Source organism: Blastomyces gilchristii, assembly GCF_000003855.2.
Source record: "Blastomyces gilchristii SLH14081 genomic scaffold supercont1.19, whole genome shotgun sequence".
NCBI lineage: Eukaryota > Fungi > Ascomycota > Eurotiomycetes > Onygenales > Ajellomycetaceae > Blastomyces > Blastomyces gilchristii.
This window is the reverse complement of record NW_003101664.1, coordinates 629,007-653,403: the sequence shown is the minus strand read 5'-3', so window position 1 is coordinate 653,403 and position 24,397 is coordinate 629,007. Positions and strand designations below refer to the sequence as shown.

Genomic DNA, 24,397 nt, shown 5'->3' with positions numbered 1-24,397 from the left:
GTGGCATTAAGCCCTCTCTTGGCCAAATGTTAGGCTTGACCAGGTTGCAGCATGAACAGTCAAGGTGAGCAGGTGATGGTGGAGGAATCTTCGGCTTTGCTGACGGAAAATAATGGGAGTCTTGCAACGAAACTGAGGTCGGGAAAGCCATGGAGTGGTCACATACATAAGAACCTTGGAATGCAAGAAGCACTCGACCACAGCAGGGAGAAGGGGTTCAAATCGATGACTTTAATGAAAAGCTATTATAATAAGAGTACAAACTTGAAGTCACAGACTTCAGACTCTACGCATAGTAATAATAATACTCCCTGGAGATCTAGCTTCGGGGATAATATGCTCAGCTTCTTCGTATAAAAAGCAAACATCACTCCCAGGCTGATCTGTCTAGTAGTGAGGGGGTGTGATTATCAAGAGTAACCTAATAAGTAGGGCGTCTGTACGGAGTAACTTAAGTTACTGTGCAGACATAAAATAAACTCTCGTTGGGTCTGAGCGGACTTGCCACATGGTTTTTAGAAGCCATGCAGCAACTCGCCCCCACTCTGTAGGGCATGCTCGACAGATCTGCGATGAGGATGCGGAAACTGTTGAAATATCCATTATTTTGAAATAGAGGCTACATCTTGAAGATCCGGACGGAACAGCGAAATGGCAGTTGCACGAGTCAGAGCAAACTACTCCGTAAACAGAAAACAGTAATATGTATCTTGGTTGGAGTTCCAGACCAGTCAGGGACGCATCTTGAATATTCCAAATCTGAGATTTTCCAGCGTTCATCATAATCAGGAAAAGCTTCGGATTTTCCTGAACAGAGAATCAAGGATGCTTCGCTTGTTCTGGCGGAATAGCACCAATCAACGTCGCGACTGTGCGCGCTGTTAAGCGAGGTGATAGTAGACATTAACTCCGATCCCAGGCGGAGTCTGCACAAAAGCATCGGGGAATTGCAAGCCTGTCAGGTTCGGGCTCCAGCCAACTACAGCTGTGGGAAAATCTTTGCGATGCCTTCTGATGACATGGGTCTGGATGCTACCGCTGGCGCCGCGCCAGTCCAGATTACAACGTAACGGAATCATGAGGACGGCAAGCATCCGGTTGACACTGTCCTACGGCCCGCAAATCGTTATATAATGAAGACGGAATGCCAGACACTGCTATCTCCATACCAATTAACTCTGTCAGTTGTCTGCTGTCCAGCTGATGTAGTAGCGCTCGCGATGGTTTTCAGACTGAAGTGGCCTTTTTGCGACAGTTTTACGGAAAACTTTCAGTTTGCATTCAGCAGCGCCCCTGAGACCCACAGGCATAATAGTGCGCTCACTAAGGAAACCTTCTATTCACCGTCTAAACTTGATATGGCAGGTTGCTCCTCTAAAAAGTGTTCGTCGAAGCCCTTCAGGCGACGGAGCAAACTTAAAATAAATTAGTCAATGGTATCGACGCGTTGATCGGAAGAATATCCCCCCCGGCTCCCAAAGCCTCACAAGCCAAGACGGTGACATACATATGAGCGCGCGGAGAGGTGCGATGATTGGAATTCAATCAGCCCTTTCCGCGCTACTTACTGCATAACCCCCACACGAAACTTTCTTCGAATCAACAGATCCCATAACTTGAGGCCATGACATAACGGCGAGAAACCACCTGTTCCTGATGCCTTGGGCTTCAAAACACAGCAAGCTAATATGATGCATACCGACTCTAGCCTTGGGGAAGTCGCTGAGGAGTACTCCGTACTGTACTAAGTCAACACGCGATATTTTTGAAGACGCCCCCAAGATCCCAGCAAGACCCCTCGCAGAATCCAGTGTTCGCGTGCTGATAGCAGCCACGATCCCAGGCGGCGGCGCGCTATATGGGGAAGGGAGCCCAAAGCCACCAATGGTAAGCTCTATCGGCGGCCCTGAGGCTTGAGATCGCGTGGAAGTTTCATCATGTTCTTATTAGTGGCTTCGTCCTATTTGCTCTCATGGAAAAGGGAACCAATGCAAACTTCTAGTGCCTTGTCCATCGCCTTTTTATAAAACAAGATAGACCTGCTGCAGATCTGATGCGAGATGTGGACAATTTTCGTTTTTCCGTGGATGAGAGGGGCTTCCTGTCGTGAGTTATTTATCTGCCATTATTATTCTTTATTATATTTGGTTTTGTTCTCCGGCCTTGCTTTCCGCCTCGTTTTCGAGGCTCCTGAGCGTGATGAGCGTGCTTGGTGAGCCTCCTCCCGGTATCGACCTCACGGAAAACCGCAATCGTGAATTCAATGCCTCCGCGGCAACAGTATATGGCCTTGCTGTCATTGCCGTTGCTCTCCGTTTCTATACAAGAACCAAGATACAGAACTTCGCAATTAAAATCGATGATTGGCTAATATTACTTTCCCTCGTGAGTTCTCCAGTAACCGGCCGGACTCTGATGGGTTGTTAACTATTTGTTTGCCAGTTTTCGGTAACATGCAGTTTCGTCCTTGCAATAATAGGTGAGGGTTACCTTGGGCAATTGAATCTGACTCTCAATATCCATTCTAACCGAAGTGGTTGATTTCAGGGGGTAATTATGGCCTTGGGAGGCATGTCTGGGTTATACCTCTGTCTGACGTGATGATTTTAATAAAGGTGAGCTGCAGGATAAAAAGAATTATTGAACAACGCGAAATAGAATCACTGACGACTTTTTGGTTGATGGAAGATCCATTATATATACATGTTCCTGTATATCCTCAACGTCCCACTCATCAAATTCTCAATCCTGTTATTTTATCGACGTATCTTTGGGATGAATTGGACGATGTGGGTCTGCTTTTTCCTTTCTGGCGGCTATTACATCGCATGCACCGTCACTCTCCTCGTTTCTTGCCAGCCTATATCCTATTACTGGACCCAGGTCGAGGATGCGAAGTCTGGACGTTGCCTCTTCCATCCACACGTCTTTTACCTCGGAAATGCAGCAGCAAATGTCGCTACGGACGTATTGATTCTTCTTGTTCCCATACCGCTGATCTGGAGGCTTCAGATGCCCAGAACGAAAAAGATCCTAGTATCCAGTTTGTTCTTGTTAGGCACCTTGTGCGTGATGTCCTGCTCCTGTCTGAGCACTATTCTTCTCACTAGAAGTTCCATAGCTAATAACCATTTGGCTGTTTTACAGTGTCTGCGTCGTAAGTATTGTTAGGATAAAATTTATGGGCGACCTCGCGAGAGCAAAGGACGTTACATTCATTCTCGTCAATATTTTCCTCTGGTCCTTCGTCGAGCCATGCCTTGGCATTGTCTGCGCCTGCCTACCAACCCTACGCCCTCTTCTCCAGCGGGTGAGCCGTTCTGTATTTGGGACGGAATTTGGGAAAAGCAGCAGTACTGGCCCAGGCATTACACCTGCGTTGGTGCGAACACAACAAAGTACTACGGTGGACGGGACCAAGAAGAGCGGGTTTAAACGAATTAAAGGAAATACAGTGGATGAGACGACATCTGGAAACGGTCGAATGCGCTTGCGACCGGCGGATGACGAGACTATGCTAACGACAGTCTCTGCGCATTTCGAGATGGATGATTTTAGAAGAAATGGGACCAGTGACATTGACTCGGAAAGTCAGACCCAAACCACACCTCCAATGGGTATCAGGGTGAAAACGGATTTCGGCTGGCAGGAGCATGTGCAGTAGTTTATTTGAGTTCCTATATTGTAATGAAATATATGAGGGTAGCACATTGCTTCTTTTTCCCCCTTCCGAGCTTTCACATAGCAGCGTTTTCAAGTTGAGTTCCTGTTCCATTCACTCCGCTTCAAGAAGTTCTAAGTCAATATAACTAGCATCCAAACGTCAAGGTACGAATGAAATAGTTCTGAGATGGGTGTACCTGCACCGGCCCATGGTCGAGAGCGGATGGGAGTAAGTAATTAGCAAATATCGCCAATTTTCCCAACGAGCATTGTCTACAGCGATAAGAACAAGCAGACGTCAGTTTGTCAGTACTTGCAGCTATCTTGCTAATGAAATCCACCACCGACCAGCTATGATTAAGTATCAGAAATTTGGCCGCTAGCAATTGTGATGATCTAATTAATACATTCTAAAAGAACGACCGGGGTAAGCAACTTCGATCCTACCTGGCCGACCCCATAACTTTTTTTCCGATCACCAAAGATTAAGGGGAAAAAATAACTACGATACCCGCTACAAGATACTAAGAACCCGGCTCCAGGTCCTAGTCATGGTGCATCTAGTTATCACCAAAATCGAAGCCTCAGACTGGGAGGAAATAATCGAAGGCCACTTCCGAGCGTTCCAACATGAACCCTTCCAGTTGCTCATCCATGGCGAGAACACCCCGCGCAACCGGCAGATCTTCATGGAGCGGAGCCTGAACCAGTTCGCCACCCAGAGTAACTCCATCTGGCTCAAGGCCATCGATACGAACAATAGTAATAAAATCACCGCAGTGGTCAATTACAAGCTGAATCCCGTGTACGTTCCCCTGAAGCGACCAGAGTTGAGTACGGATGATATGATATGGCTTGAGGATCCGGAGGATAAGAGCATTTTGGATACGATGTTTAAAGCCATTGTGGATCGGAAGCTGAGGCTATTGAAGGAGGGCCATATCCGTGAGTCTCCGCTTGTTTCATTTCTCTCGTCGCCGGCGTCTTCTAGGCTTGATATAGATCTACGCCCCTCTCCACCCTGATGTAAAGATCCTGCCCTGGCACAGATCGACTGGACGAGAGCAGATCAACTCAAGAATACCTGCGTGCTTCTTATGATCAGTGGTATACATCGGTCCACGTTCGGCGCCTATCCAGCTATATCCATGTATCAATGTTAACACCAGTTAACATTATTTCCAGAGCTAGATACCCTCTTCGTCCTCCCCGAATATAGGGGCCAAGGATTCGCCAGCCGGCTAATAAACTGGGGACGCGATCTGGCTAACCATCTAATGGTGCCTATCTGGCTTGAGTCTTCCATGATGGCGCACCCCGTGTATCTCAAGCATGGGTTTGTCGATATCGAGCACGACCACTATTTGATGGGCAAGTGGGACGTTGAGTATTACGTGATGAGGTGGGAACCGAAGGCGGCGGAGGACTAAATTTGAGATAAGTAACTAGTTACATATGTATGCCACGGCGAGGTTGACGGGGTTTGTTTCTGTGGTGGGTTTAAATGATAGCTATGAGATCAGGGACGTCAGAGCTTTGATTCTCAGCCAGCCTGTTTAGGGGTATAACACCTGGAAATTTCCCTGCACGACAATTTCCCGGAAACTAAAGATATCAAATGTTTGGATAGGGATTGGGGTTGTTATGTTAGTTATCATAGCAGTAATAGAAGAAGAGTCTGCTATGGCTTTGTGCTTATTGGAGAGAAATGGTAACATTGAGTGTCAGATTCCATGTTTGTTCGAGTGTTAGAAGGAAGCAAGCAGACCCCGTCGGCTTATGAAGCAGGATATTCAACCATGTACCATGATTCAATTAATTCTTGGGAATCACTAATATCTACTGTACAGGCGGTTTAGCCAGGCCCGAAAATTGAGTCAACTGGTGGTGAGTTCTCAGCTGCAATTTTACCCTTTCATACACCAACTTCTTCCCCCCAATATTGTGCAGCTTCATCAGAGAGCTGTGCATGCCCAAAGCTGAATCAGCAATCCTGTTCGTCAATAAAATGTGTCGAAGCAATTCTGCTCCGAGTTCCCCGTTTTCCACTACCACTTCGTAAAAGTCCTCGTCGGTAATCAATAAATCCACATTGTCCAAGACGAGTGCGAAGATTCCGTCGACGAGTTCGGTGTAGTTTCCAGTCTCGCATCGGTAAACCGCCTGAATCACTTCTATAAATGCTGGCGTTGCGGATATTGACTTTAGCCCATAAAAGGACGATACTTTTTGCTCAAGCTTGGAGCCAAAATATATCGAACCGGTCAAGGAGAGAGTATAAGCGGAGCAGTCGAAGACCTGTGTTTTCCTGGGAGCTGTCCGAGGAGCCTTCAAAATCGATTATTGAAGGTTCGGTCGGTATAGTGTAGTGATTTGTCTGGTCAACACCGTCAAGTAATCCCCTGATATCCTCATAACCTTCCGGCCAGAGCTCTGCAGAATATGTAGATTCGAAGCCGTATAGAATTGAAATTAATAATTCCAAAGAATCGGCATCCACCTCCGGGAGATGTATTCTTTTCGTAGTTGCTTCCTAGTAAGAAGTTAGCCAATTCGTTCGCTTGGTGAATTGCCACATAGCTGAAATGGAGAAGCAGGGACCGGAAGTAAAGGGACTCCATATGGGGGAAGAATTAGAGACATACCGCAAATCTCCCCCTTACTGCCCTTTCGAAAAATCGTGACTGGGAGCAAATGACGCTGGAATGAACTTTGTACTCGCAGTCTACACCGGATATTGTGAAATCCAAGCTCTTTGGAGGCTAGTCGAGTTGGGATATCCTTCCAGCAAGTTTGCGACCTCGAGAATTCTTCTCATCAGCATTGTTGTCGTTTTCAGGCTGCGTTTCCGGTGCGACGATTTTGATCCGAGGAGCATTTTCCTTGCTATCCATCATTCTATAGCGTTATGTGGAGTCTTTTCTGTAAAAGCAGTTATCGGAATCTCTTGGATAGGACATCCCACACCGCGCGGTAGAGCACACGATACTTATATTGTTCAAGTCGGAGCCTAGCTTGCGGATAGCCACCAGCACTGGGTCGAGGCAGGCAACACAGTCCGTGAAATGGAGGAACTGATCCACTCAGCAACTCCCGGTTTACCCACTTAATGAAGTTGGAGGCTTGCTTGCTCCCAAAAAAGAGCTGTGTATCCGTTTGGAGGTGCGGCACTTTAATTTAAATAGGCTTCCCTTTTTAAAGCCATAGTTACGTCGACCTTCAAGTGCCCAGGAATCACTTTGCTGGCGAAGATAGGAGGATATGATAATAAATGAAAATCGGAATGGAAATTGAGTCAGAATTGCTATCCCCTCTTTGTGATTTCAAACTGGCGGCCCTGAGATCATGGAAATAAACTTCCAATGCTCATTTTTGCAACCAGGAGGCTCATTGATGAGACTGCGTGAAACTTACTCCACTTTGGAAAATGGAGAGTCTATCCGGCCAGAGATTATCCGGCCAGAGTATTGAAAACACAAATCTTGTCATGAGCGCAGTCTGCACAGGAAGAAGGAATGAAGGGCCAAGGCATATTTATTCGCAGGCGGAGCACAGATTTAAGATTGTTCCCGCCTCTTGAGCTACGATATATCTAGCTGTTGCAGATTTGTGAGAGCAGTTGACCCAGCGTTTCGTGATCAAGAATTGAGAAAATAACAATACATGATTGGGGACTATATAATATTTTAGAGATTCGGGTCGCTAGCCAAAGGACCAATTAAATACATTAACGACGGCTATTCCTATTTAGCAGCTTGCGGATTGTTTCAATAACTACAACCGGAAAGCGAGCGGCTTGGAAGTGTACTCGGTGAAGGTAAAATTTTTAATAGCAGGAACGAATATTATATTACCCTTCAGCTCTGGTTAAAGAATCATTCAATACTAGTTAGAAACTTCAGGCCGGCTGTGACTGTGTATCATGGTAGCCATACGGATTTGCCAAAATTACTACAGCTTCGCGGACAGCTCGTCATCCTCAACATCAAATTCTGTAGTGCACAGAAGAAAGGTATCCCTCAAAGCCTAACGGTCCAGCTATATTAGAACCCATTCACATCTTGGTAATCTCTACGCAACATAATCCAAAAAGCGTCTCAGACTTACATTCAGCCGATGCTTGGAATTGATATCCTGATATTCATCTGAAGCCAACATGTCGCAGAAGTGTCGGATGGACGGATAATGAACAATAGCAATCTCGTTCCACCAGTCTCCCTCAGGTCGGTCTGGGTCTCCCCGAGAATCGCGCAGGCCCGCAGCAGGTTTAACGACATTGCCAACCAATTTCGCATCACCACCAATTCTACCGGCAACCTTAACGAATCCCTGATTGAAAGAGTCAATGGTCTATTGTCACTAAGGTGCAAACACCATAAACTCATCAATAAAAGTTGAAACACACCTGCCCATATTTATAGTACTCAGGTTTCCCACCACGGTGGAAATGTAGAAGATTAAGCATAGTCACAGGCTTGTCATGCGTCTTCAATAGCTCATCCATGAACCCAAGTAGATCAGGCGAGAGCTCCAAGTTCTGAGACGAAGGTTTACCCCGAGCAGCATCCAGAGAACCCGTAATGGGTACCGAAGTAGCTCCACGTTTCAACTTCTCAACGCGGCTTGGATATGTTGATATCAACTTTGACGGAATCCCCACGTTGACGGAATACTCACTTATAATATAAGCAGCTCGAAGGGGAGCGGGAATTGAGTTCTGAGGAGATCGTAGGAGGACTAACAGGTCCCATTTTGTAGTTTGTAGTGGGTTACTATCTAGGATGTTAGAACGGACGACCACATGCCTTGGGCGGGAGAACACCACGACTTCGACGCCTGGGGACTTCTTAAGCTCTTTCACAAAGCTTCTTGGGTCGGTGTTGGGGGTAAGAGATAGAAGGTGGAGCGTTAGAAGAGGCATGGTGAGCAGCACTTAGCGTAGATCCATTGAAATATCGTATGTAGATACTAAATGATTGAACAGATATGGCGAGTTTTGGTTTTATATAAATCAAGGCATTTCATCTGCAGCATGATGTATTGCCGGCGTGTCGGTATGCCGAGGTCCAAGAGATGGAGCGGAGAGGAGCGCCGGAAGCTTATTTGTCGGGCCGGACTAGCCCTAGGCGGTTCAAAGAGCCGCAATATCATCAGCGTGTTTGCTCTTTGTTAGTTTGCTCTTGCTTTGTAGGAAAATAAATAAAACTGCGGTTTCTAGAACTATTTTTGTCGTCATCACTTGCTGATTTCGGGTTCGGTGCGAGTCCATCATCTTGTGACGGCATAGGCGATTTTGTCCTTGCAGCAAGGAGCTATGGAGTTGAAAGTAGAAATGTAATAAATTCATCATTGGAACATCGATTACTCGAAATTCAACACCTATTTGATTGAATTATATATATGTGTATATAGTAAAGCTGACAGTAACCCATGGCGCTTTTCAGTCCGCATGTCATGGTTGATTCGCAAATGTCATGGCAGACAGGGAGCTTTCACCTATCAAGTATTCCAACATTGTAAGAGAATATGATATTTCCAATTCTACGAGTTTCTGGTGATTGAAAAGTTTCATCGTCTTTGTAGGTTTGTCGAGGTGTTCCGACCTCTACTTGAGCTGAGATCCCGAGAGCATGGAATAAAGAAATTATTAGCCGCTGAAGAAAATTTTGGACTGAGTGAAAACAGCTCTGCAATCTATGCCTGCCCACAATAAAGCTTTTAATCATGAAAAGGAACCATGGTTCTTTCCGCTGAGGAACATTTAGCAAGCATCGGATTCAAAAGTCAATTGGGGTTCAACCGCGCTAAGTTGTTTTAAGAAATAAATCACATGACCACAATCGGGCGTAAGTTTCAATACCGTATCTTTGTATTTGCTTTACCAGAGACTTGACTTCTAGTTCGACGCGTGAAAACAATACCGCGTTTTCCTCCACCACAGCCGCCACATCTCCCCAAACATCAACATGAGATAGAGACGCCCAACTTGACCAATTCGATGTTTAATTTGCTTGTCCCATCTGCTGCTTCTTTCTGCGATGTATTTACCTCGGAATCTTATTTCCCAGCTTTACTTTGATCTCCTCCGATCCCACCATCCTCTCTCCCCACCCGTACTGATACTTGCCGCCCTGGAGCCAGATGCGCTGTGTGCATGTCGAATCTTGACGACATTACTCAAACGAGATTATATTCCTCACAAAATACAGCCAATTAATGGATATGGCGATTTATCCCGCGCTGGAGAAGAGCTGGTTCGTCCCATGCGAACCACGCAGGGCGGGAGCGGGGGAGTGGTCGTCTGCATGGGCGTGGGCGGCCTGGTAGATTTAAGTGATGTATTAGGTCTCGATGTGGACGAGACAGGGAGCATGGGTGGTGTTGAAGTTTGGGTCATTGATGCTAGAAGACCATGGAATCTGGGGAATGTCTTTGGAGGATACCCCGGACACGCTGGACTGGAAGAACAAGATTTACATCAGAGACGCAGTGTTGGGTTGAATAAAGGATGTATAACGCCATCTTATAAGTCACATGAAGGAATAATTGTTTTTGACGATGGCGACATCGAGGAGGAATTAGCGGCTGAAAGGGAGGCTTACTGCGCGCTCCTAGAAATGCCCGAGTTGGACGAGGATGATGTGGACAGCAACGATTCTGACAGTCCTACGGACACAGATGAAGATTCTGGAGTTCATACGAAGAAAAGAAAGTCATGGCCCGGTCGTGATGACGATGATGACCACTCCGATGACGAAGGGCCACCGCGACAAAGGCGCAGGAGCAACACTGTTCGTACCATTACATCACAAACTAATTTTATACTTAGACTAATGGCTATATTGTAGGGATCCTTTATAACATCGCCAACCCGTTATGAACGTCAACCGCGAGATTCCTCCCAGTCATCTCGCTCCCCGTCTCCTTCCTCAGGCTCCGAATCTCCAGCCGCGCCGAAACAGCCCTCGGCGCGTGCTCTACGGCGTCGGTTAGTGCGACTAAAACGAAAACACGAAGGTGTATTGCGAGCGTACTACTCGCTGGGCACATCATATTCTGAGCCAATATCGTCTCTATTATACTCGCTTGCATCAGAACTTGGCCGGGAAGATAATGACCTTCTGTGGCTGGCAATTGTTGGTGTATCCAGCTTAGAGCTATCAGGACGAACCATGACGGGTGTCGGGATATCTAATGCGTCAGAGTCTGGAGGCTCAGCTGGCTGGGGAGGTGAGCGAGGTGAGCGCATTAGGCAGGTGCTTCGAGACGAAGTTCGTCGCTTAAACCCGCCCGAACTCTCCGAGACTGGCCGTGAAGCTCAAAGGAGCGAAGTCAGCGGTGTTATACCCACCACTGGCCGCTCACCCAACGATACTTCGATTCTGCTTTCTCCAGAACCACGATTCCTCCTCGTCCGCCACTGGTCTTTGTACGAAAGCATGCTCCATAGCCCGTACCTGGCTGCCAGACTTCATCTTTGGAGCGAAAATGGGCGTAAGCGTCTACACAAACTTCTCGCCAAAATGGGCGTGAGTCTTAGCCAATGTCAGCAGAATTATACTCACATGGACATGGAACTCAAGCGTGGATTGCGGCAGAAACTACTCAAGTATGCTCCAATGTACGGACTGGAGGGCCTGGTGCCGCAGGCATCCTCGGGAGCTCAATTTGGGACTTATGCTGGCTGGGGATTTGTACGCAGTTGGGGTTGGAAGGCATGTCTGTCTGCCACCGACGTTGGCGTGATCCTTGGCGCTATTCTTGAAGTCGGCAAAATAGATCCCACTTCATCAGATAGCGATCGGCACCGTTTTCAAAAGACCGTCCGGGAAAAAGACGACAGTGCGACCAGTGACGTTTCCGATCCGAGTTCGGACTCTTCCCAGATACTTGCCCGTTTCTGGAGTGCCTATGACGCAATTTCGCTAACCTCATCCGAATCCCCAACAAATCTCCTCAGCTCGCTACCCCTTGCACAACATCTGCACCGTGCGATCTTACGCACGGGCACCTCACTACTATCCAAACACCAAATCCGGCATTTACGGGCATTTAGAATTGCGGTGGTCAAGGATGGGCCAGATGTAAAACTTTTCACCAACCCCGGCGCATTAACTAAACTCGCGCTATGGGTTGGAGAAGCTGTTCGTGTTCAAGAACAAGAAAAGGGAGACGGAATGAAAGTCGGCGGCAAACGGGCAGTCGGGACCCCACTTGTCCTGGCTGGCTTGGACGAAGATAGGAACGTCTATGTAGTCGTTGGAACCGGTGGTGGGGGAGGGGTGGTGGATTTTGCCGCTCTCGCACAGCGACGCGATGAGAGGCGGAAAAAGAAGGAAGCACAGGAGAAAAGGAGAGCGGAAAGGGACGAGAGGCGGGCTAAACGGGCGGCTGAGAGGGCGGAGCGTGGAGAGGATGAGGATGATGGGACAGAAGAAGAGGAAGAAGAGGATGATGATTCTTCGTCTGGTTCTGATTCGGAGTCGGATGATGATTTTGATGAGCGGAGTAGCATTCACAGCCGAAGCATTGCGCGCAACCGCTTTGGAATTGCGTTCCAAGAGGTTGTTCACGAGACGAATGCCCGGGTGAGAATTGACAGCTTCGAGCATTGTGTTGTGGAAGTGGAGAAGGAAGATCTGGGCGGATTCCTTGAGGCGCTAAGTTTCAGGAGCGTTGTTGGGTAATATGAGTGGCTGGTCATTGCATGATGCCGGACATTGCAATGCTTGCCAATCCTACAACAGACCTCTCATAGCGTCGTTATGGGGTCCGACTACATCTGTTGAACATTCCATCTTTGATGTACAGTTTGCGAGCTCTTATCATCGGGGCGTTGCCCTCCGCTTTTCTTCTATTTCCCATCCCATCGGCCACTTTCCTCACCGTTTACCTCCTCGGCATTTACGATATATCTCAACCATTTCCCCAGTTACCCCTCGTCTGTTATTCGCAATATATCCCCCCCCATCCTTTCCCGACCTGATTCTCCCATTTCTCTCTACTGGCAAACTACTTGCCTCCCCTTATCACGACATTTCCACGTATTTCATGCTTTTGGAGCCCCCTTTTCGCGTTCTTTACAATTAGGTTATTTTTTGGAGTATGGCCCGCGCTTTCCTTTCATCCATTTCGCCCTCCTTTTTTGTCGTCGTGAAGCATAAAGACCTTGTATATAGCGTTGTGCGGGTATGGAGGGTTATTGCTGGATGGCGTTTCCTATAATGACTATTTTGTTGCTATTTGTTCCTTTGCTTTTTTTCACATTTTTTCCTCATCCTCTCCCTACCCTACCCCACCCCTAGTCTAGTTACAAAGATGGAGTAGAATGTTTCATATGAAGGAAAGTAATACATGTGAATACTGGTTGATTTTTCCCTCTTTTTTTCATGTACTTCATCTTTCTTCTGGTTTTTTTTTTTTTTTTTTTTTTTTTTTTTCCCACGCTTCGTGTTTATGTTGTTCCTTCCCTATTTTCACCCCAATCTGTACCCCCGGATGCGATGAGGTCAGTTTGCTCCCGGCTGACTGCCTCTTGTTTTCCTTCATGGTATATATTCTATGATTACATTTTGACCCGTGTTCTTTTTGACCCATTGATGTGCTTGAAACATTTTGGCTGTTCGGGTTTTCTTTCGGCTACCCGTTTACCATTTTGGGGTTGTACGTGTGCTGAAGTAATAGAGAGGCATAGACTACAATAGAGAGTGATGGGGGGGGGAGGGAGGGAGACTGTGCGTCTGTCTATGAAGTAGTCCAATCCGTAAAGCTTTCAAGAAAGGAAGAATATATATATACAAATTTTCCCTCGCTAGCTAATTTAGAGAGAGAGGAAGAGCAAAAGAAGAGGTATAGATGGTAAAACAGACTTAGAAGTGAAATGGAAACAATGAATCAGAGCGTAAAAAATATCAAAACACAGCTATGGTTTCCCAAGTAAAGAGCCAGCAAACCAGACCGCCCCCAGGCTCGTTAATACAGATAATCCCACAAGCTGATTACTCCAGTTATTCGAGTCGTCCATTTTCATGGCAGCAGGGGAGATCTTGAACGGCGTGCCAGTGTTATCTTGATGCGTTTCGCCCTCGCCGGTGCTGTTCGATGCCGATTCTGGAGTGGACTGTGCATGTATCTGTGGTTCTTGCAGTCTCCATTCCTCAACTAACTTGGCGATGGCCACGAGGTCCTCCCTTAGCGAGTTAGCATCGGCCGTTGCGTTTCCGTGATTCCCTTCGACATCGACATTCTGCACATTGCCGAAAAAATCCATAACTATGCGCTGTCTACCTTCTGCTTCACCGCCAGGGAACAAATCCCACCGCACGCCGGGCTGAGAATGGATCTTCGACTCGTCGTACGAATCAAAGAGGTCGCCTAGAGTACGCTTGGAGTTCTGGTTCGTAACCTGCGTTTCCAGGAACTCGAGAATGTAGTATGTCCAGCGATCGATGACGGCGACTCCCACGTCGCTATCGGCATGGTGGGAGTAGGACGACTGAGAGAGGGCGCTGGAACCCGTGGCGATGATGTTGGGGGAGTAGAAGTGGGTGTACATGGTATTGGCTTGGCAGGTATCGATCATGAAGAGCAATTCCCGGTATCGTTTCTTTTCCCACATCTGCCCGAAAGCGTCAGCCAAGTCCCACGCGCCTATTTCCTCTGAGTCCTGGAATTTCAGGAACTGATCTCCGCCGTGCCCGGTCATGTAGACAAGGACGTTGCTTCCTGCATCAGACCCCAGTCGCTTGCTGCGGGGCACGTCGTCACCTAGCCGGTCTGTTAAGAGTCGGATGAAGCTCTCTACAGTCACTTCGTAGCCACGATAGTCTACTTCTATGTTGTCGCCGTATAGGTCTAGAGCGCGGTCGGCGTTGTTATATACCGTTCCTGGAAATGCGTTGCGAGGGTTGCAGGCCATGTCGTCTGGTAACATCAGGATGATCTGGGAATCGGGAATCCCGAGCCTTTTGACCGTACGGTAGAGGGAGAGGACATTGGCGAGATGGCGGTAGTTGAACCAGAACCGGGAGGTAGAGACGAGGACGGCCCAATTAGAGGTGTGTTCTGCGGAGACGAGGTAGGAGAGCAAGGTGAGGAGGGTGGGGAGAATAGAGAGGAGGCGCATGGCGGAGATGGGAGGGAAGAGATATTTAATACAGTTCAGCTCATGGAGACGTAAATACCTACTAAGTAGGTATGTAGATTGGGAGGCAGTGCCGTGAATGTATGTGCAATACAATTCAATATAAAAAGCGCGGTGAAGTTGAGGTTCTGGGCACTTCCGAATTGGGTTGAGGATGCGTTGTCAGCAAGGCAGAATGTTGGAAGTCACGGGCGCTAAAAGTGACCTGGATCCGCATACCATCTAGCGTGGGGCGGGAGGTACCGCTACCCGGCCCAAGCTCTTGTTTGCGGCTTAACATGATTGCTGCATTCCCCATCTTTGTCTTGTCTGTTTCAACTTCACCAACTTGAGTCATTCCCTTCTGCTTCTTCTTCCTCTCCATCTTCTTCTTCTTCTTCTTCTTCTTCTTCTTCATCTTCTGTTCTCCCCTTCTTGTTGCTCGTCTAGATTCACTCATTCTGCTTCTGTTTATCTAGCTTGTCTTCAAGGCTCTCTGCAGATAGAGGACACTTCAGTTGTTGTCTGGCTATGTATGCCACCCCCCATACAACACTGCCGATTGTTACCTACCTAGCTTGGTTTGCTTCGAAATAAATATCTACGCCAGCTGTTAGTTGATGCCTGTTTATCTCCACCATACTCATACCTATCTATCAGGAATACAAGAGTCTACAGTAGCCTGTTTTTGACTATTTGAGCTTGCGACTTGCCCTAGAGAGTTTATCAATTTTCTGCTCTACCGTCTTGCTATATGTTACATTTTATTCCGTGCATCACCTTTTTATATTGATGAATGTGAATGTCATTTCAAGTTCAATCATCTCTCTTCTACTACTTTGAATCCCCAGTTCTGTGTTGTCTCCGTGCAAATATCTTGATCCAAGGATCCCCGCAAACGTCGGGATCAGCTCCCTTCTACCGATTATAGAGTTGATAGCTAGCTGGTTAACCCCCTGCCTCGATGTATTCACCCATTAATGGCTTTGGCCCTTCATTTTACGAGAAAAAGCCAAAAAAACCACCAATACTATGTCTTCCCCCGGAGACGCTCAATGCCATATTTTCCTATGTGAGTACTCGCAAACCCCGCAAAATGATAACACTATTCGCTTAGCTTCTCTCATCTTTATTAACACACGCATTTCTCGGCTTTGTTAGGCTTCCTCTTCGGATTTGGTTAACCTTTCCCGCGTTTCAAAACCTTTCCATGACCTCGCTGCAGCCCAGCTCTATCGCTCCTTAAGTCATGTTTTTGATGAGCGTGATCCAACGACAGGACAACTGACTTTGGGTCGTCTAACTGGTGTTCTGGATACCCTGACTATAAGTGACTACAACTACGCCGCATATATCAAGGAAATATCCCTGGATACAGTTCAGGACAATCGTATTGACGCAAGTGTAGCTTCGGAATTCAAATATAGATCTAGCTCTGGGAGGTTTTTGAATACTCTACTACTCGGAACTATAAAAAAGATAGTGGCCCTGGAAAGTTTCCGGTAAGCTACTTCCTATTCGTACTACATCTAGCTTGTGATTTTTTTTTTCTAAAGTTATTTATTTCTGAGCCGATTATTAGGTGGAATGTTCGTGTGGAGCTTAGTCCCGCTATCTTCGCAACATTAGGCAAGCACACAAGCCTCCAAAATGTCCATGTTCGATTGCAAGATGGGCTACCTACTTGCCCATCTTCGCCAATGCCACCTCTCTCCGGCTCATTGTCGTTTGGCGCTCCTACTACTGCCTCTATGCCGCCAACCACGAATCACTATCACTATGATAGTCACCACCACCACCATCACCACCATCATCATCATCATCAGCCACCGCCCCCTTCGGGTTCCGCGCAAGGCTTTTTGGCAAATGCTGATGTAAAACTAGTGAAGCGGTTGAATATTCGAAAGCTTTCTCATACTGCCCGGAATTTCTCTAGGTTTTCAAGTTTGAAGAGCTTGGCAGTTTTAGATGTGGATACCCTTGATTATGTCCCAGAAATTGCGGAATGCATTTCATCGTCGTCAACCACTCTTAAAACCTTAAAACTATCTTTTTCGGATACGCTGGCTCTCAAAGCTCGGAAGAAACCTGTGGATCCATCGGACGCGGATACCGTACAAGAAGACGACGATGGCGGGTTTTTAAACGGTCCTTTGATGGCATCTCCAGCGCCGCCTCCACCACCCGTAGGGTCGCAATCATTATTCGGAAACCCGCCTACAACGAATGATGCTGGTGTGCGCCTTGAACGTGCTGCCCAGGAGAAGGCCCTTGCTCAAATTTTTGGGCTGGAGAAAGGGACTGCTATACAGCAGAACCTTGAGAGAATTGCGGACCGTGCAATTTCTAATGCAGACAAAGAAATCCAAGCGCTCGGGCCATTGCAACATGACGTAGATCGAATGTTTGTGGAAAAGCTGTCCGCAATCGTACATAGGCTAGAACGGAGCAAGGGCGCTTCCAGGGGCTCCAGCATTTATTTGAAGGCTCTTCAAAAGATCGAGAGAGCAGCAGCCATTTATCTGGAGAGAAATGAAGCCACAAATGTCTATCGGAAGGGGAAGAAGAAACCATTCACTAGCCAGAAGCACTCTCACAAAGCACCACTTGCACAAGGCCCAGGTACACAAAAGCAAGGCTCACTATTCGGAACTAGCGCGCCTCAATCCCAAACTACATTTGGCTTTGACCAAGGAACTCATTCTATGAAACATCCTGGTCTGGTATATCCACAGTCATCACAGTTCCCACCATCGAACAAAAGAATATTTTACCCCTCGCAGGGATCTTACCCTCCTGGATCTTCATGGACTACCCCGGGATCTATGCATAAAAACAATGCTGTACACCCGGGAAAGTCGGCCAATGATTGGAAGCCTACCGGTAAGGCCTTTGCGGACTACTCGTCATCCCCATCCGACGCCGGAGAGAGCATTTTCAGTAAGTTCCAACAGGGTATGCATAATGAAGATCCTCAGCAGCCCGCTATGCTTGAGCCGGAAGAGAAAGAATTTGAGGATAAGTTGCAGGATATGGTTGATATGGAGCACCCTGATGAAGTCAACGATGAAGATGGTGAAGATCAGGAGTTTCTTGACTTGAGTGAGAGCTCTGCGGAAGATCAGGACCCAGTTCCATTTTTGCATGACAAGCCGAAATTGTCCCAGCCTAATAATGTATTCTCTTCTGATGCGGATGGGCATGCATCAGGCTCATCATATAAAGGGAAACAGCCTATTCGGGCTTCTGGCAATTCTTGGCATACTGGCTCGCCGACCTCTATATTGCATCAAGAAATCGGAGGCATGGAGGATACTGAAGACGCCATCCAAGCGTATATTCGCCTACACCATGGAATCCCAGTGGAAAGTTTATCTATTCACCTGATCCCTGTGAAACCATCCATACTTTGCCGAGCCGTCAATCTTTCGGCACTGAAGCATCTCTGTCTTCTGAACGTCGGACCACAACGGCCATTCTGGGCCATGCTCACTAAGTTACACCAGACCACTCCACTCCAATTAACGTCAATCCATACAGATAACGTCACACCGAGCTTTCTGGCGTTTTTGAATGGCCTGAACTACTTAGAAGAGCTCTTCATGGTGGAAAGGAGCAATCGGTCAAAAGTCGAGTCCTTCGCACCCAAGACGGAAGTGGTAATTGAAGACATCAAGAAGCAGGTACTTACAAAGCATGTGACACATCTGAAGCGTTTGATGATTCGAAACGACAACGACTCGTCCTGGGTTTTGAATAAAGAAGCCGCCCTGCTTGTTGGTCGACGCGGCTCGGCGATAAAGGAGCTCGTTGTTGCCCTGAACTCGCCTAATTTTGTAAGTTTCCAATGCATCCATACTTTTTGCCTATGTGTGGTCACATCCCCCCTTCCCACGAAAACTGTATGTAGAACATACTGACAAAATCTAAAATCGAAACAGCACGTGCTTATGCTGAACATGCACGGCTTACGCTCTCTTCGGGTTCTGCACATCCTCTTTACCCAAAATGATTCCTGCTCAGGCATGCTCCGTGAGATCAGGCTCTGTGCCATCGACAATGTAATCCAATCCCCCCACATGAAAGTAGAATATATCGCCGTAAGTTATGCGGTGAAAGAACCCGGAACAAATTCCATTTCCCGCCTAGAGTATCACCCGGCTTCCTCCTCCCGCTCAAAAGATGGGAGTAAAAATGTGCATTCACTATACGACGAGGACGCGGATGAGGACAGGAATGGGGTTGGAGACGGTTTCGGCCATCCCCCATCATCTACTGCTCATCATGCTTCTGGGAGCCTCAAAGGCAAGGAGAAAGAAGTGCATTTTCCATGGGGGAGCGAGGTAGAAAACTCCTATGATGAGGATGATGAGGATTATGAGTATGATGATGAGGAGGAGGTAGGGCATGGTGAGGTAACAGTTCATGACGGGTTGAAGTTTCATGATATTACCGGTGTTAAAGTTTGGCAGAAAGAGATCTGGGATTTGAAACTTTGAATGTCGTCGACGTTGATGGTGAGGAAGGTGAGGGAAGGCTGTGACATGATTCCGATAAACAACCGAATCCTTCCTTATTGTCCTGGTTTATGTTCTTCGTTACTGTTGTTTCGCTGCAATTTTCTGTCCCCATCGGTCCCTAATAATTCTGCTCCTTGGCTGCATGTAACCCTGAAGATATTACCTACCTCGTATTATGCCAGATTTTTGCCTGCCTCATGTACTGTCTGTCTGCTTTTAGTTGATTTGGTTTTATTTTCGCTTTTTGATTTCCCAGCTAGCTTGAATTCTTCCTGCGGTTTCTTGCGACAACACTGGCTTTAGCAATTCTGAAGTTACGCAAGCACCTGAGACAGCACGGAGAATAAGTGATAGAGAGGGAAAATGAATTGCACATATGATGTGGAAGTTCGTGATCTTATGAATCCCCGGGAAAATGGAGATCGGTTGGTGGGCTGAGTATTGGGATTGGGAGCAAAAGCACCATTTTGTGTGCAGTGAATTTTAGATACTGGGTTCTCCTTTGAGTATTCGATGTTTATGAGGTTTATGATAACGAGCCGTGTTTCCAATAGAAGAGATATGATGATGATTTTACGCTTATTTAGACAATGGAGTTTTGCTTGGAGCTTTGGTTGATTGACTCCATTTCAATATTTGCCCTTTTCGATCGGCCTAACCAAACGACTAATTCATGCTTACGTGATCCCGATGTTGTCACTGCCTAAAAAATTGACCTCGATCAACTTATCACGCCGACTCACTCCGCAAACTCATAGATCGATATACATACTACAGTTGTGACCCTCGTCCTAGCAAAGCCACTTTTTCCCTTTATTTTTTAAAACGTTGTCTGAGATCTTGCATAGTGTATTTATATAGCGCAACTATGGCGGGAAAGAAGGGCGGCGAAAACACGAAGAAGGCGGCGGGCAATGCGAGAGTATGATATCATACCCCTCCCAAATACAGCTATGTCCTCACTTTTGGGAATGTAGCTGAACTAGCGGTACACAACTATAGAAAGCCGAAGCTGCCGCGCAGAAAGAGGCGGCTGCAAACGCTAGAAAAGCCGAGGAGGAAGCTCGCGAATGGTCGAAGGGAGCCAAATCATCTGCGAAGAAGTATGAGAGACCCCCCACACCCGAGCCACTTTCACCCAACTCAACACCAGGAGCCAACAATACCGATATGATCACACTTAATATGCCCAAGAGAAAAAGCACCACTGACAACCCACTCTCCAGAGAGCAAGCCGAAACCAAAAAGGCCGAAGCAGCCCGTAAAAAAGCCGAACGCGAAGCCCAACTAGCCGCCGAAGAAGCCTCCCTCCCCTCCAAACCCAAAGGCGCCGGCGCAAAATCCGCCTCGAATAAGAACCTTCCCCGCGCCGGCACCCTCGATCTTTCCCAGCTCGACGCCGACGAGAAACCCACAGGGCACAAAAAGGCCACCCCGGCCCTCAACGCCACTGGCATCGACAACGCGCTCGACGCCCTCTCACTCACCACCTCGTCCGAGACGACCAAGATCGACCGCCATCCGGAGCGGAGGTTCAAAGCCGCATACGCCGCCTTTGAGAGGCGCCGGTTGCCGGAGATTGAGCAGGAGCAACCGGGCCTGCGGAGGCAGCAACGCATTGAGGTTGTGCGGAAGGAGTTTGAGAAGAGTGAAGAGAACCCGTTTAATCAGGCTACCGTTGCGTTTGATGCGACGAGGGAGGAGGTGATGGCTGTTAAGGAGGCGGAGAGGAGGAAGATTGAGGGGCGGTTGGTGGGGATGAGGGATTTGTGATCTTTTTTCTTTCTTTTTTCTTCTGGGTTTGTGTATTTTCTTTCCTGCGGGTTTTTTGGGGACCGGGTTAGCGGGCACACTGTTTCCGCATATAATTATGGCGGGTTTTGCTTTCTCTCGTTTGGAATGAATGGATGAATGGTGATGATTGTTTGATGATCATGGCATGGTTCTATGTATTCATGCAGACGAACATGGGATAAGCAGTACATGATTTTCCTCATTCCATTATTTCAGGATAGATATTTCTCCTCTCAATTTTTTGTATGGCATATATACTGATCTGATGACTCGCAATTATGCCCCAAAACTTGTGTATTGACTTTTTGATTTCTAAGATAGACTAAGTTCGATAAATCAACGGAGAAATTTCTCTGATAGCTTCAAATGAAAAAAGAAAGATTAGTTTGTCTATGTTTATTTATGACAGGGATTAAATAAAGAGATATTATGCTGTGTAAAATCCAGCAGCAGGTATTGGGGGGGGAATATTCAAAAAGAATGGTAGGAAGCATTACAAGGTGAGCTCAAAAATCGAAGCTTTTAAACCAAAGACTCTTAACTCCAGTTTCGAAGACGGAAAATGTGCAATATATAACATGGTAGAGGTCGGGGAAGAGGCAGAGGTGCGTAGATAGGTACAGGTAATAGATCAAAAACGAGAATGAGATATATATAAAAACAATGAGAAAGGAAATCAGTAAGGGGTGGGAAGTAGTAGACGGTGAGTATGAGGCACAAAGAAAGGAAGAAAAAAGCAAACATGTGGGCTAGTGGGGAGAGTGTGTAATGGCACATCACTCAGTAACTAGATATGAGTAGATATCCGAATTACTGTATGTATACCAGCTGCAGATTAGCCTCGACTCATTAGGACAACATAGATGAAGAATAAAAACAACCACGTACAATTTCCCAAAGCTCTCCCTTCCCATGGCATCCTCACGAACCCAGACGCTCACGTTACGTGACACCACACCAAAAACACCATAACCGCGACTGTCAATCTTCACTCTGGAACGGCAATAACCATAAACCTCTGTCCAGACGCTGTCCGCATGCGCTTTTCCTACATACATGCGCTTCGTGTCGGCAGGGCCGTTGCTGAGGACGCAAGCGAGACCATCTGGATGTGCTGAGTCGCCCAGGCGGACGAATCCTGTACAAGAAGTGTTAATTAATCATGACAGGCACCCGAGATTTGGGGGTGGATACAGGGGTTGCACGAGATTTCGAGCAGATATGTATAAAGCAAAGGGGCAGAAACTAACCAATACAATTCCTTTTATCAAAATAATCGCGCTGTCGACCGTATGCATATAATTTTCTAGCAAGGGCTAGGTCGGCTAGTCGGTCATTGCAGGAGGGTTTGAGGATGCCCTGGCAGCCACCGCACATTCCGTACAGGTCGCCGTAAAAAAGGCAGGGGTGGCCCTCTTTGCGAAGGAGGATTAGGGCATATGCGAGCGGCTTGAAGAAATCTTCTATGGGTTCCTATTTGGTTGTTAGGAGGCTCTAATTTTTTGACGCGTCATTTTAGTGGGCGATTGGCAAGAATAATTTACCTCGAGGGATTGGGACGGTTGCTGGATTGTTGTTAGAAATTTGAAAGTGGCTAGAATTTGTGTAGTGAAACAAAGAAAACAAACTTACAGTATCATGGTTCATGACAAATGTCTAGCCACTCCGACATGTTAGTGAACCCGTTTGTACCTTCTTGTCGATCGGTTGAAGAGGGGTTTCTAGATAAAAACGCACCACAGCATGTTTCTGCTCATATTTAACCAAAGTCCCCTCAAAGACCCTACGCAAATCAGCGCCTGCCGTCCTCGAAATCTGAGAAAACCGGTGGACCAATGGCGCATCAAATAACGAGACCAGGTAGTCCATTCGTCCTAAATATTCCAAAAGTTCTCGGACTTCCACCTTCCAATATTCAGCCACAAGGAACCAGCCAGGCCCAACCGTTCGCTGAACATGGCCGATAAACTCTTTTAGAAACCCAGCTGAATAGTGTTTTACCGCATCCAACCTGAGACCAGCGATCGGTAGTTGGTCACCTATCCATTGAATCCATTTCAGGACGTCCTCACGAACTTCTGGATGGGAGTAGTCCAGATTCGCAAACATCAAATAGTCGTAGTTGCCATTCTCCTTGCTAACATCTCGCGCCCAGTCCTTAGTATCGGGCCCCATGATTTTATATATCCCTGTTTTCTTATTACGGGCATTATAGTCGACTCCTGTAAAATGGTACCAATGATATTTCATTTTGCTGTACCTTGTCCCCCGACCAGGAAATGAAAAACCCAACCAAGCTTCAATTTCCTCGGGCTCACTGATGATTTTTCTGCGGTCTAAAGTTTTGGTTGTGGCATTAGTATCAACACTGGACGTATTTTTGGGTAGTACAGACGTAGAAAACCCCTTCCCCATGGCCCATTAGTGGCATTTAATTTAAAAGGTCAGAAACCCACCTTTCGGATTAACCCTAACCGCCACACACCTCTCCGTATGATCAGCCGCAGCTTTATGATTAAGCACCGTATCCCAAATGACCGCAATCTCCATCTCATGCGCCCTCTTCACAAGAGCAACAAGCTCCTCCTTAGTCCCCCACTTCGTGGCCCTGGACCCTTTCTGATCGAACTCGCCCAAGTCGTAAAGGTCGTAGATGTCATACCCGTTGCCGGACGGGCTCATGGCCTTACAGCCCGGTGGGAGCCAGATACTGGTCACTCCGATCGCCTTAAGACTTGGCAGGGCTGCCAGCAGCCGTCGCCAATGTTTCTGGTCATCAGGCACGTACCACTCGAAGGCCTGGAGCATGAGCTGGTTTTGCTCACCCGACTCATCGGGGTTGAAGTCTGGGAAAATGATTAGTGAAGTGCTACTTGTTTTCTTTCGGGAATTTTGCGAAGGTAGTAAGAGAAACCATAGGTAATGACGGTATTGAGTTTTGAAATGGAAGAGCTTAAAAATTTGCGGAGGACAGTCGAATAAACCGAATAAAGCGTCGCCGGTCAGAAATGAATTACGTATCCAGACAGAAAATGAGACCCAACAACGGAGATCCATAAAAATCCATAAAATTACATATAGGAAGAGGGTCAGCCAAAAAAGACAAAACTTACCGTCAATATCAAGCCATTGCGTCTCCCGCTTCCGAAATATATACTGGTAGGCCGACGATATAAGAGACCCCATTCTTCCGCAACAAGAGGGTCCCGACAGACACCGCCGCAGCCACTTCCCGCCTCAAACACCCTGGACAGGATGCACTTCTCAGAAACTAATGCAGACAGTGTTGAGAAAAAAG

At 47.1% G+C, this 24,397-nt stretch overlaps 11 protein-coding genes across 12 annotated transcripts; 6 read left to right on the top strand and 5 right to left on the bottom strand.

Annotated features, from left to right (window-relative positions):
• Window positions 1-51: 51 nt before the first annotated feature.
• On the top strand, window positions 52-357 carry BDBG_07503 (uncharacterized protein; the record flags this gene model as incomplete). The annotated part of the gene is made up of 1 exon (XM_002622055.1): window positions 52-357. The coding sequence occupies one exon, from the start codon at window positions 52-54 to the stop codon at window positions 355-357; it is 306 nt and encodes a 101-aa protein (XP_002622101.1).
• Window positions 358-2,199: 1,842 nt separating this feature from the next.
• BDBG_07502 (uncharacterized protein) lies at window positions 2,200-3,664 on the top strand (the record flags this gene model as incomplete). The annotated part of the gene is made up of 5 exons (XM_031723117.1): window positions 2,200-2,385; window positions 2,443-2,479; window positions 2,548-2,615; window positions 2,689-3,065; window positions 3,148-3,664. 5 exons carry the CDS (start codon window positions 2,200-2,202, stop codon window positions 3,662-3,664), a joined length of 1,185 nt encoding a protein of 394 aa, XP_031580212.1.
• A 423-nt stretch (window positions 3,665-4,087) lies between these two features.
• On the top strand, window positions 4,088-5,752 carry BDBG_07501 (uncharacterized protein). Its single transcript, XM_002622053.2, has 2 exons — window positions 4,088-4,608; window positions 4,849-5,752. The coding sequence occupies exons 1-2, from the start codon at window positions 4,215-4,217 to the stop codon at window positions 5,091-5,093; spliced, it is 639 nt and encodes a 212-aa protein (XP_002622099.1). The 5' UTR covers window positions 4,088-4,214; the 3' UTR covers window positions 5,094-5,752.
• BDBG_07500 (uncharacterized protein) lies at window positions 5,503-6,560 on the bottom strand (the record flags this gene model as incomplete). The annotated part of the gene is made up of 4 exons (XM_002622052.2): window positions 5,503-5,837; window positions 5,962-6,196; window positions 6,309-6,388; window positions 6,464-6,560. The coding sequence occupies 4 exons, from the start codon at window positions 6,558-6,560 to the stop codon at window positions 5,503-5,505; spliced, it is 747 nt and encodes a 248-aa protein (XP_002622098.2).
• A 577-nt stretch (window positions 6,561-7,137) lies between these two features.
• Window positions 7,138-8,818, bottom strand: BDBG_07499. Of its 2 annotated transcripts, XM_031723116.1 has the most exons (4): window positions 8,341-8,800; window positions 8,069-8,259; window positions 7,771-7,992; window positions 7,138-7,689 (listed from the first exon to the last, which is right to left on the bottom strand). In XM_031723116.1, the coding sequence occupies exons 1-4, from the start codon at window positions 8,582-8,584 to the stop codon at window positions 7,615-7,617; spliced, it is 732 nt and encodes a 243-aa protein (XP_031580211.1). In that variant the 5' UTR covers window positions 8,585-8,800; the 3' UTR covers window positions 7,138-7,614. The 2 variants fall into 2 exon arrangements, with proteins under 2 accessions (XP_031580211.1, XP_002622097.1); XM_002622051.2 differs by having other exon boundaries at window positions 8,069-8,818.
• A 740-nt stretch (window positions 8,819-9,558) lies between these two features.
• On the top strand, window positions 9,559-13,081 carry BDBG_07498 (cell division control protein 45). The gene is made up of 2 exons (XM_002622050.2): window positions 9,559-10,454; window positions 10,512-13,081. The coding sequence occupies exons 1-2, from the start codon at window positions 9,702-9,704 to the stop codon at window positions 12,348-12,350; spliced, it is 2,592 nt and encodes an 863-aa protein (XP_002622096.1). The 5' UTR covers window positions 9,559-9,701; the 3' UTR covers window positions 12,351-13,081.
• A 504-nt stretch (window positions 13,082-13,585) lies between these two features.
• Window positions 13,586-14,788, bottom strand: BDBG_07497 (GPI-anchor transamidase; the record flags this gene model as incomplete). Its single annotated transcript, XM_002622049.2, has 1 exon — window positions 13,586-14,788. The coding sequence occupies one exon, from the start codon at window positions 14,786-14,788 to the stop codon at window positions 13,586-13,588; it is 1,203 nt and encodes a 400-aa protein (XP_002622095.1).
• A 115-nt stretch (window positions 14,789-14,903) lies between these two features.
• On the bottom strand, window positions 14,904-15,245 carry BDBG_07496 (uncharacterized protein; the record flags this gene model as incomplete). Its single annotated transcript, XM_002622048.2, has 1 exon — window positions 14,904-15,245. The coding sequence occupies one exon, from the start codon at window positions 15,243-15,245 to the stop codon at window positions 14,904-14,906; it is 342 nt and encodes a 113-aa protein (XP_002622094.2).
• On the top strand, window positions 15,046-19,965 carry BDBG_07495 (uncharacterized protein). Its single transcript, XM_002622047.2, has 4 exons — window positions 15,046-15,857; window positions 15,947-16,287; window positions 16,368-18,621; window positions 18,727-19,965. Exons 1-4 carry the CDS (start codon window positions 15,750-15,752, stop codon window positions 19,282-19,284), a joined length of 3,261 nt encoding a protein of 1,086 aa, XP_002622093.2. The 5' UTR covers window positions 15,046-15,749; the 3' UTR covers window positions 19,285-19,965.
• A 34-nt stretch (window positions 19,966-19,999) lies between these two features.
• On the top strand, window positions 20,000-21,553 carry BDBG_07494 (DUF1014 domain-containing protein). Its single transcript, XM_031723115.1, has 3 exons — window positions 20,000-20,227; window positions 20,308-20,408; window positions 20,532-21,553. Exons 1-3 carry the CDS (start codon window positions 20,174-20,176, stop codon window positions 21,076-21,078), a joined length of 702 nt encoding a protein of 233 aa, XP_031580210.1. The 5' UTR covers window positions 20,000-20,173; the 3' UTR covers window positions 21,079-21,553.
• A 322-nt stretch (window positions 21,554-21,875) lies between these two features.
• On the bottom strand, window positions 21,876-24,285 carry BDBG_07493 (alpha-amylase; the record flags this gene model as incomplete). The annotated part of the gene is made up of 8 exons (XM_031723114.1): window positions 21,876-21,912; window positions 21,988-22,237; window positions 22,350-22,572; window positions 22,644-22,664; window positions 22,732-22,755; window positions 22,837-23,435; window positions 23,556-23,945; window positions 24,213-24,285. The coding sequence occupies 8 exons, from the start codon at window positions 24,283-24,285 to the stop codon at window positions 21,876-21,878; spliced, it is 1,617 nt and encodes a 538-aa protein (XP_031580209.1).
• Window positions 24,286-24,397: the final 112 nt, after the last annotated feature.

What these genes read in the sequence shown, in the direction of transcription:
- BDBG_07501 (XM_002622053.2), top strand. Translation starts at nt 4,215, where the DNA reads ATGGTGCATCTAGTTATCACCAAAATCGAAGCCTCAGACTGGGAGGAA. An exon ending in ATTGAAGGAGGGCCATATCC is followed by an intron (nt 4,609 to 4,848) that starts GTGAGTCTCCGC and finishes CATTATTTCCAG; the next exon opens with AGCTAGATACCCTCTTCGTC.
- BDBG_07499 (XM_002622051.2), bottom strand. Translation starts at nt 8,584, where the DNA reads ATGCCTCTTCTAACGCTCCACCTTCTATCTCTTACCCCCAACACCGAC. An exon ending in AGTACTATAAATATGGGCAG is followed by an intron (nt 7,993 to 8,068) that starts GTGTGTTTCAAC and finishes TCTTTCAATCAG; the next exon opens with GGATTCGTTAAGGTTGCCGG. An exon ending in ATTCCAAGCATCGGCTGAAT is followed by an intron (nt 7,690 to 7,770) that starts GTAAGTCTGAGA and finishes CTGGACCGTTAG; the next exon opens with GCTTTGAGGGATACCTTTCT.
- BDBG_07498 (XM_002622050.2), top strand. Translation starts at nt 9,702, where the DNA reads ATGTATTTACCTCGGAATCTTATTTCCCAGCTTTACTTTGATCTCCTC. An exon ending in AAAGGCGCAGGAGCAACACT is followed by an intron (nt 10,455 to 10,511) that starts GTTCGTACCATT and finishes GCTATATTGTAG; the next exon opens with GGATCCTTTATAACATCGCC.
- BDBG_07495 (XM_002622047.2), top strand. Translation starts at nt 15,750, where the DNA reads ATGTATTCACCCATTAATGGCTTTGGCCCTTCATTTTACGAGAAAAAG. An exon ending in TCAATGCCATATTTTCCTAT is followed by an intron (nt 15,858 to 15,946) that starts GTGAGTACTCGC and finishes CGGCTTTGTTAG; the next exon opens with GCTTCCTCTTCGGATTTGGT. An exon ending in GTGGCCCTGGAAAGTTTCCG is followed by an intron (nt 16,288 to 16,367) that starts GTAAGCTACTTC and finishes GCCGATTATTAG; the next exon opens with GTGGAATGTTCGTGTGGAGC.
- BDBG_07494 (XM_031723115.1), top strand. Translation starts at nt 20,174, where the DNA reads ATGGCGGGAAAGAAGGGCGGCGAAAACACGAAGAAGGCGGCGGGCAAT. An exon ending in AGGCGGCGGGCAATGCGAGA is followed by an intron (nt 20,228 to 20,307) that starts GTATGATATCAT and finishes ACACAACTATAG; the next exon opens with AAAGCCGAAGCTGCCGCGCA. An exon ending in GCCAAATCATCTGCGAAGAA is followed by an intron (nt 20,409 to 20,531) that starts GTATGAGAGACC and finishes CCCACTCTCCAG; the next exon opens with AGAGCAAGCCGAAACCAAAA.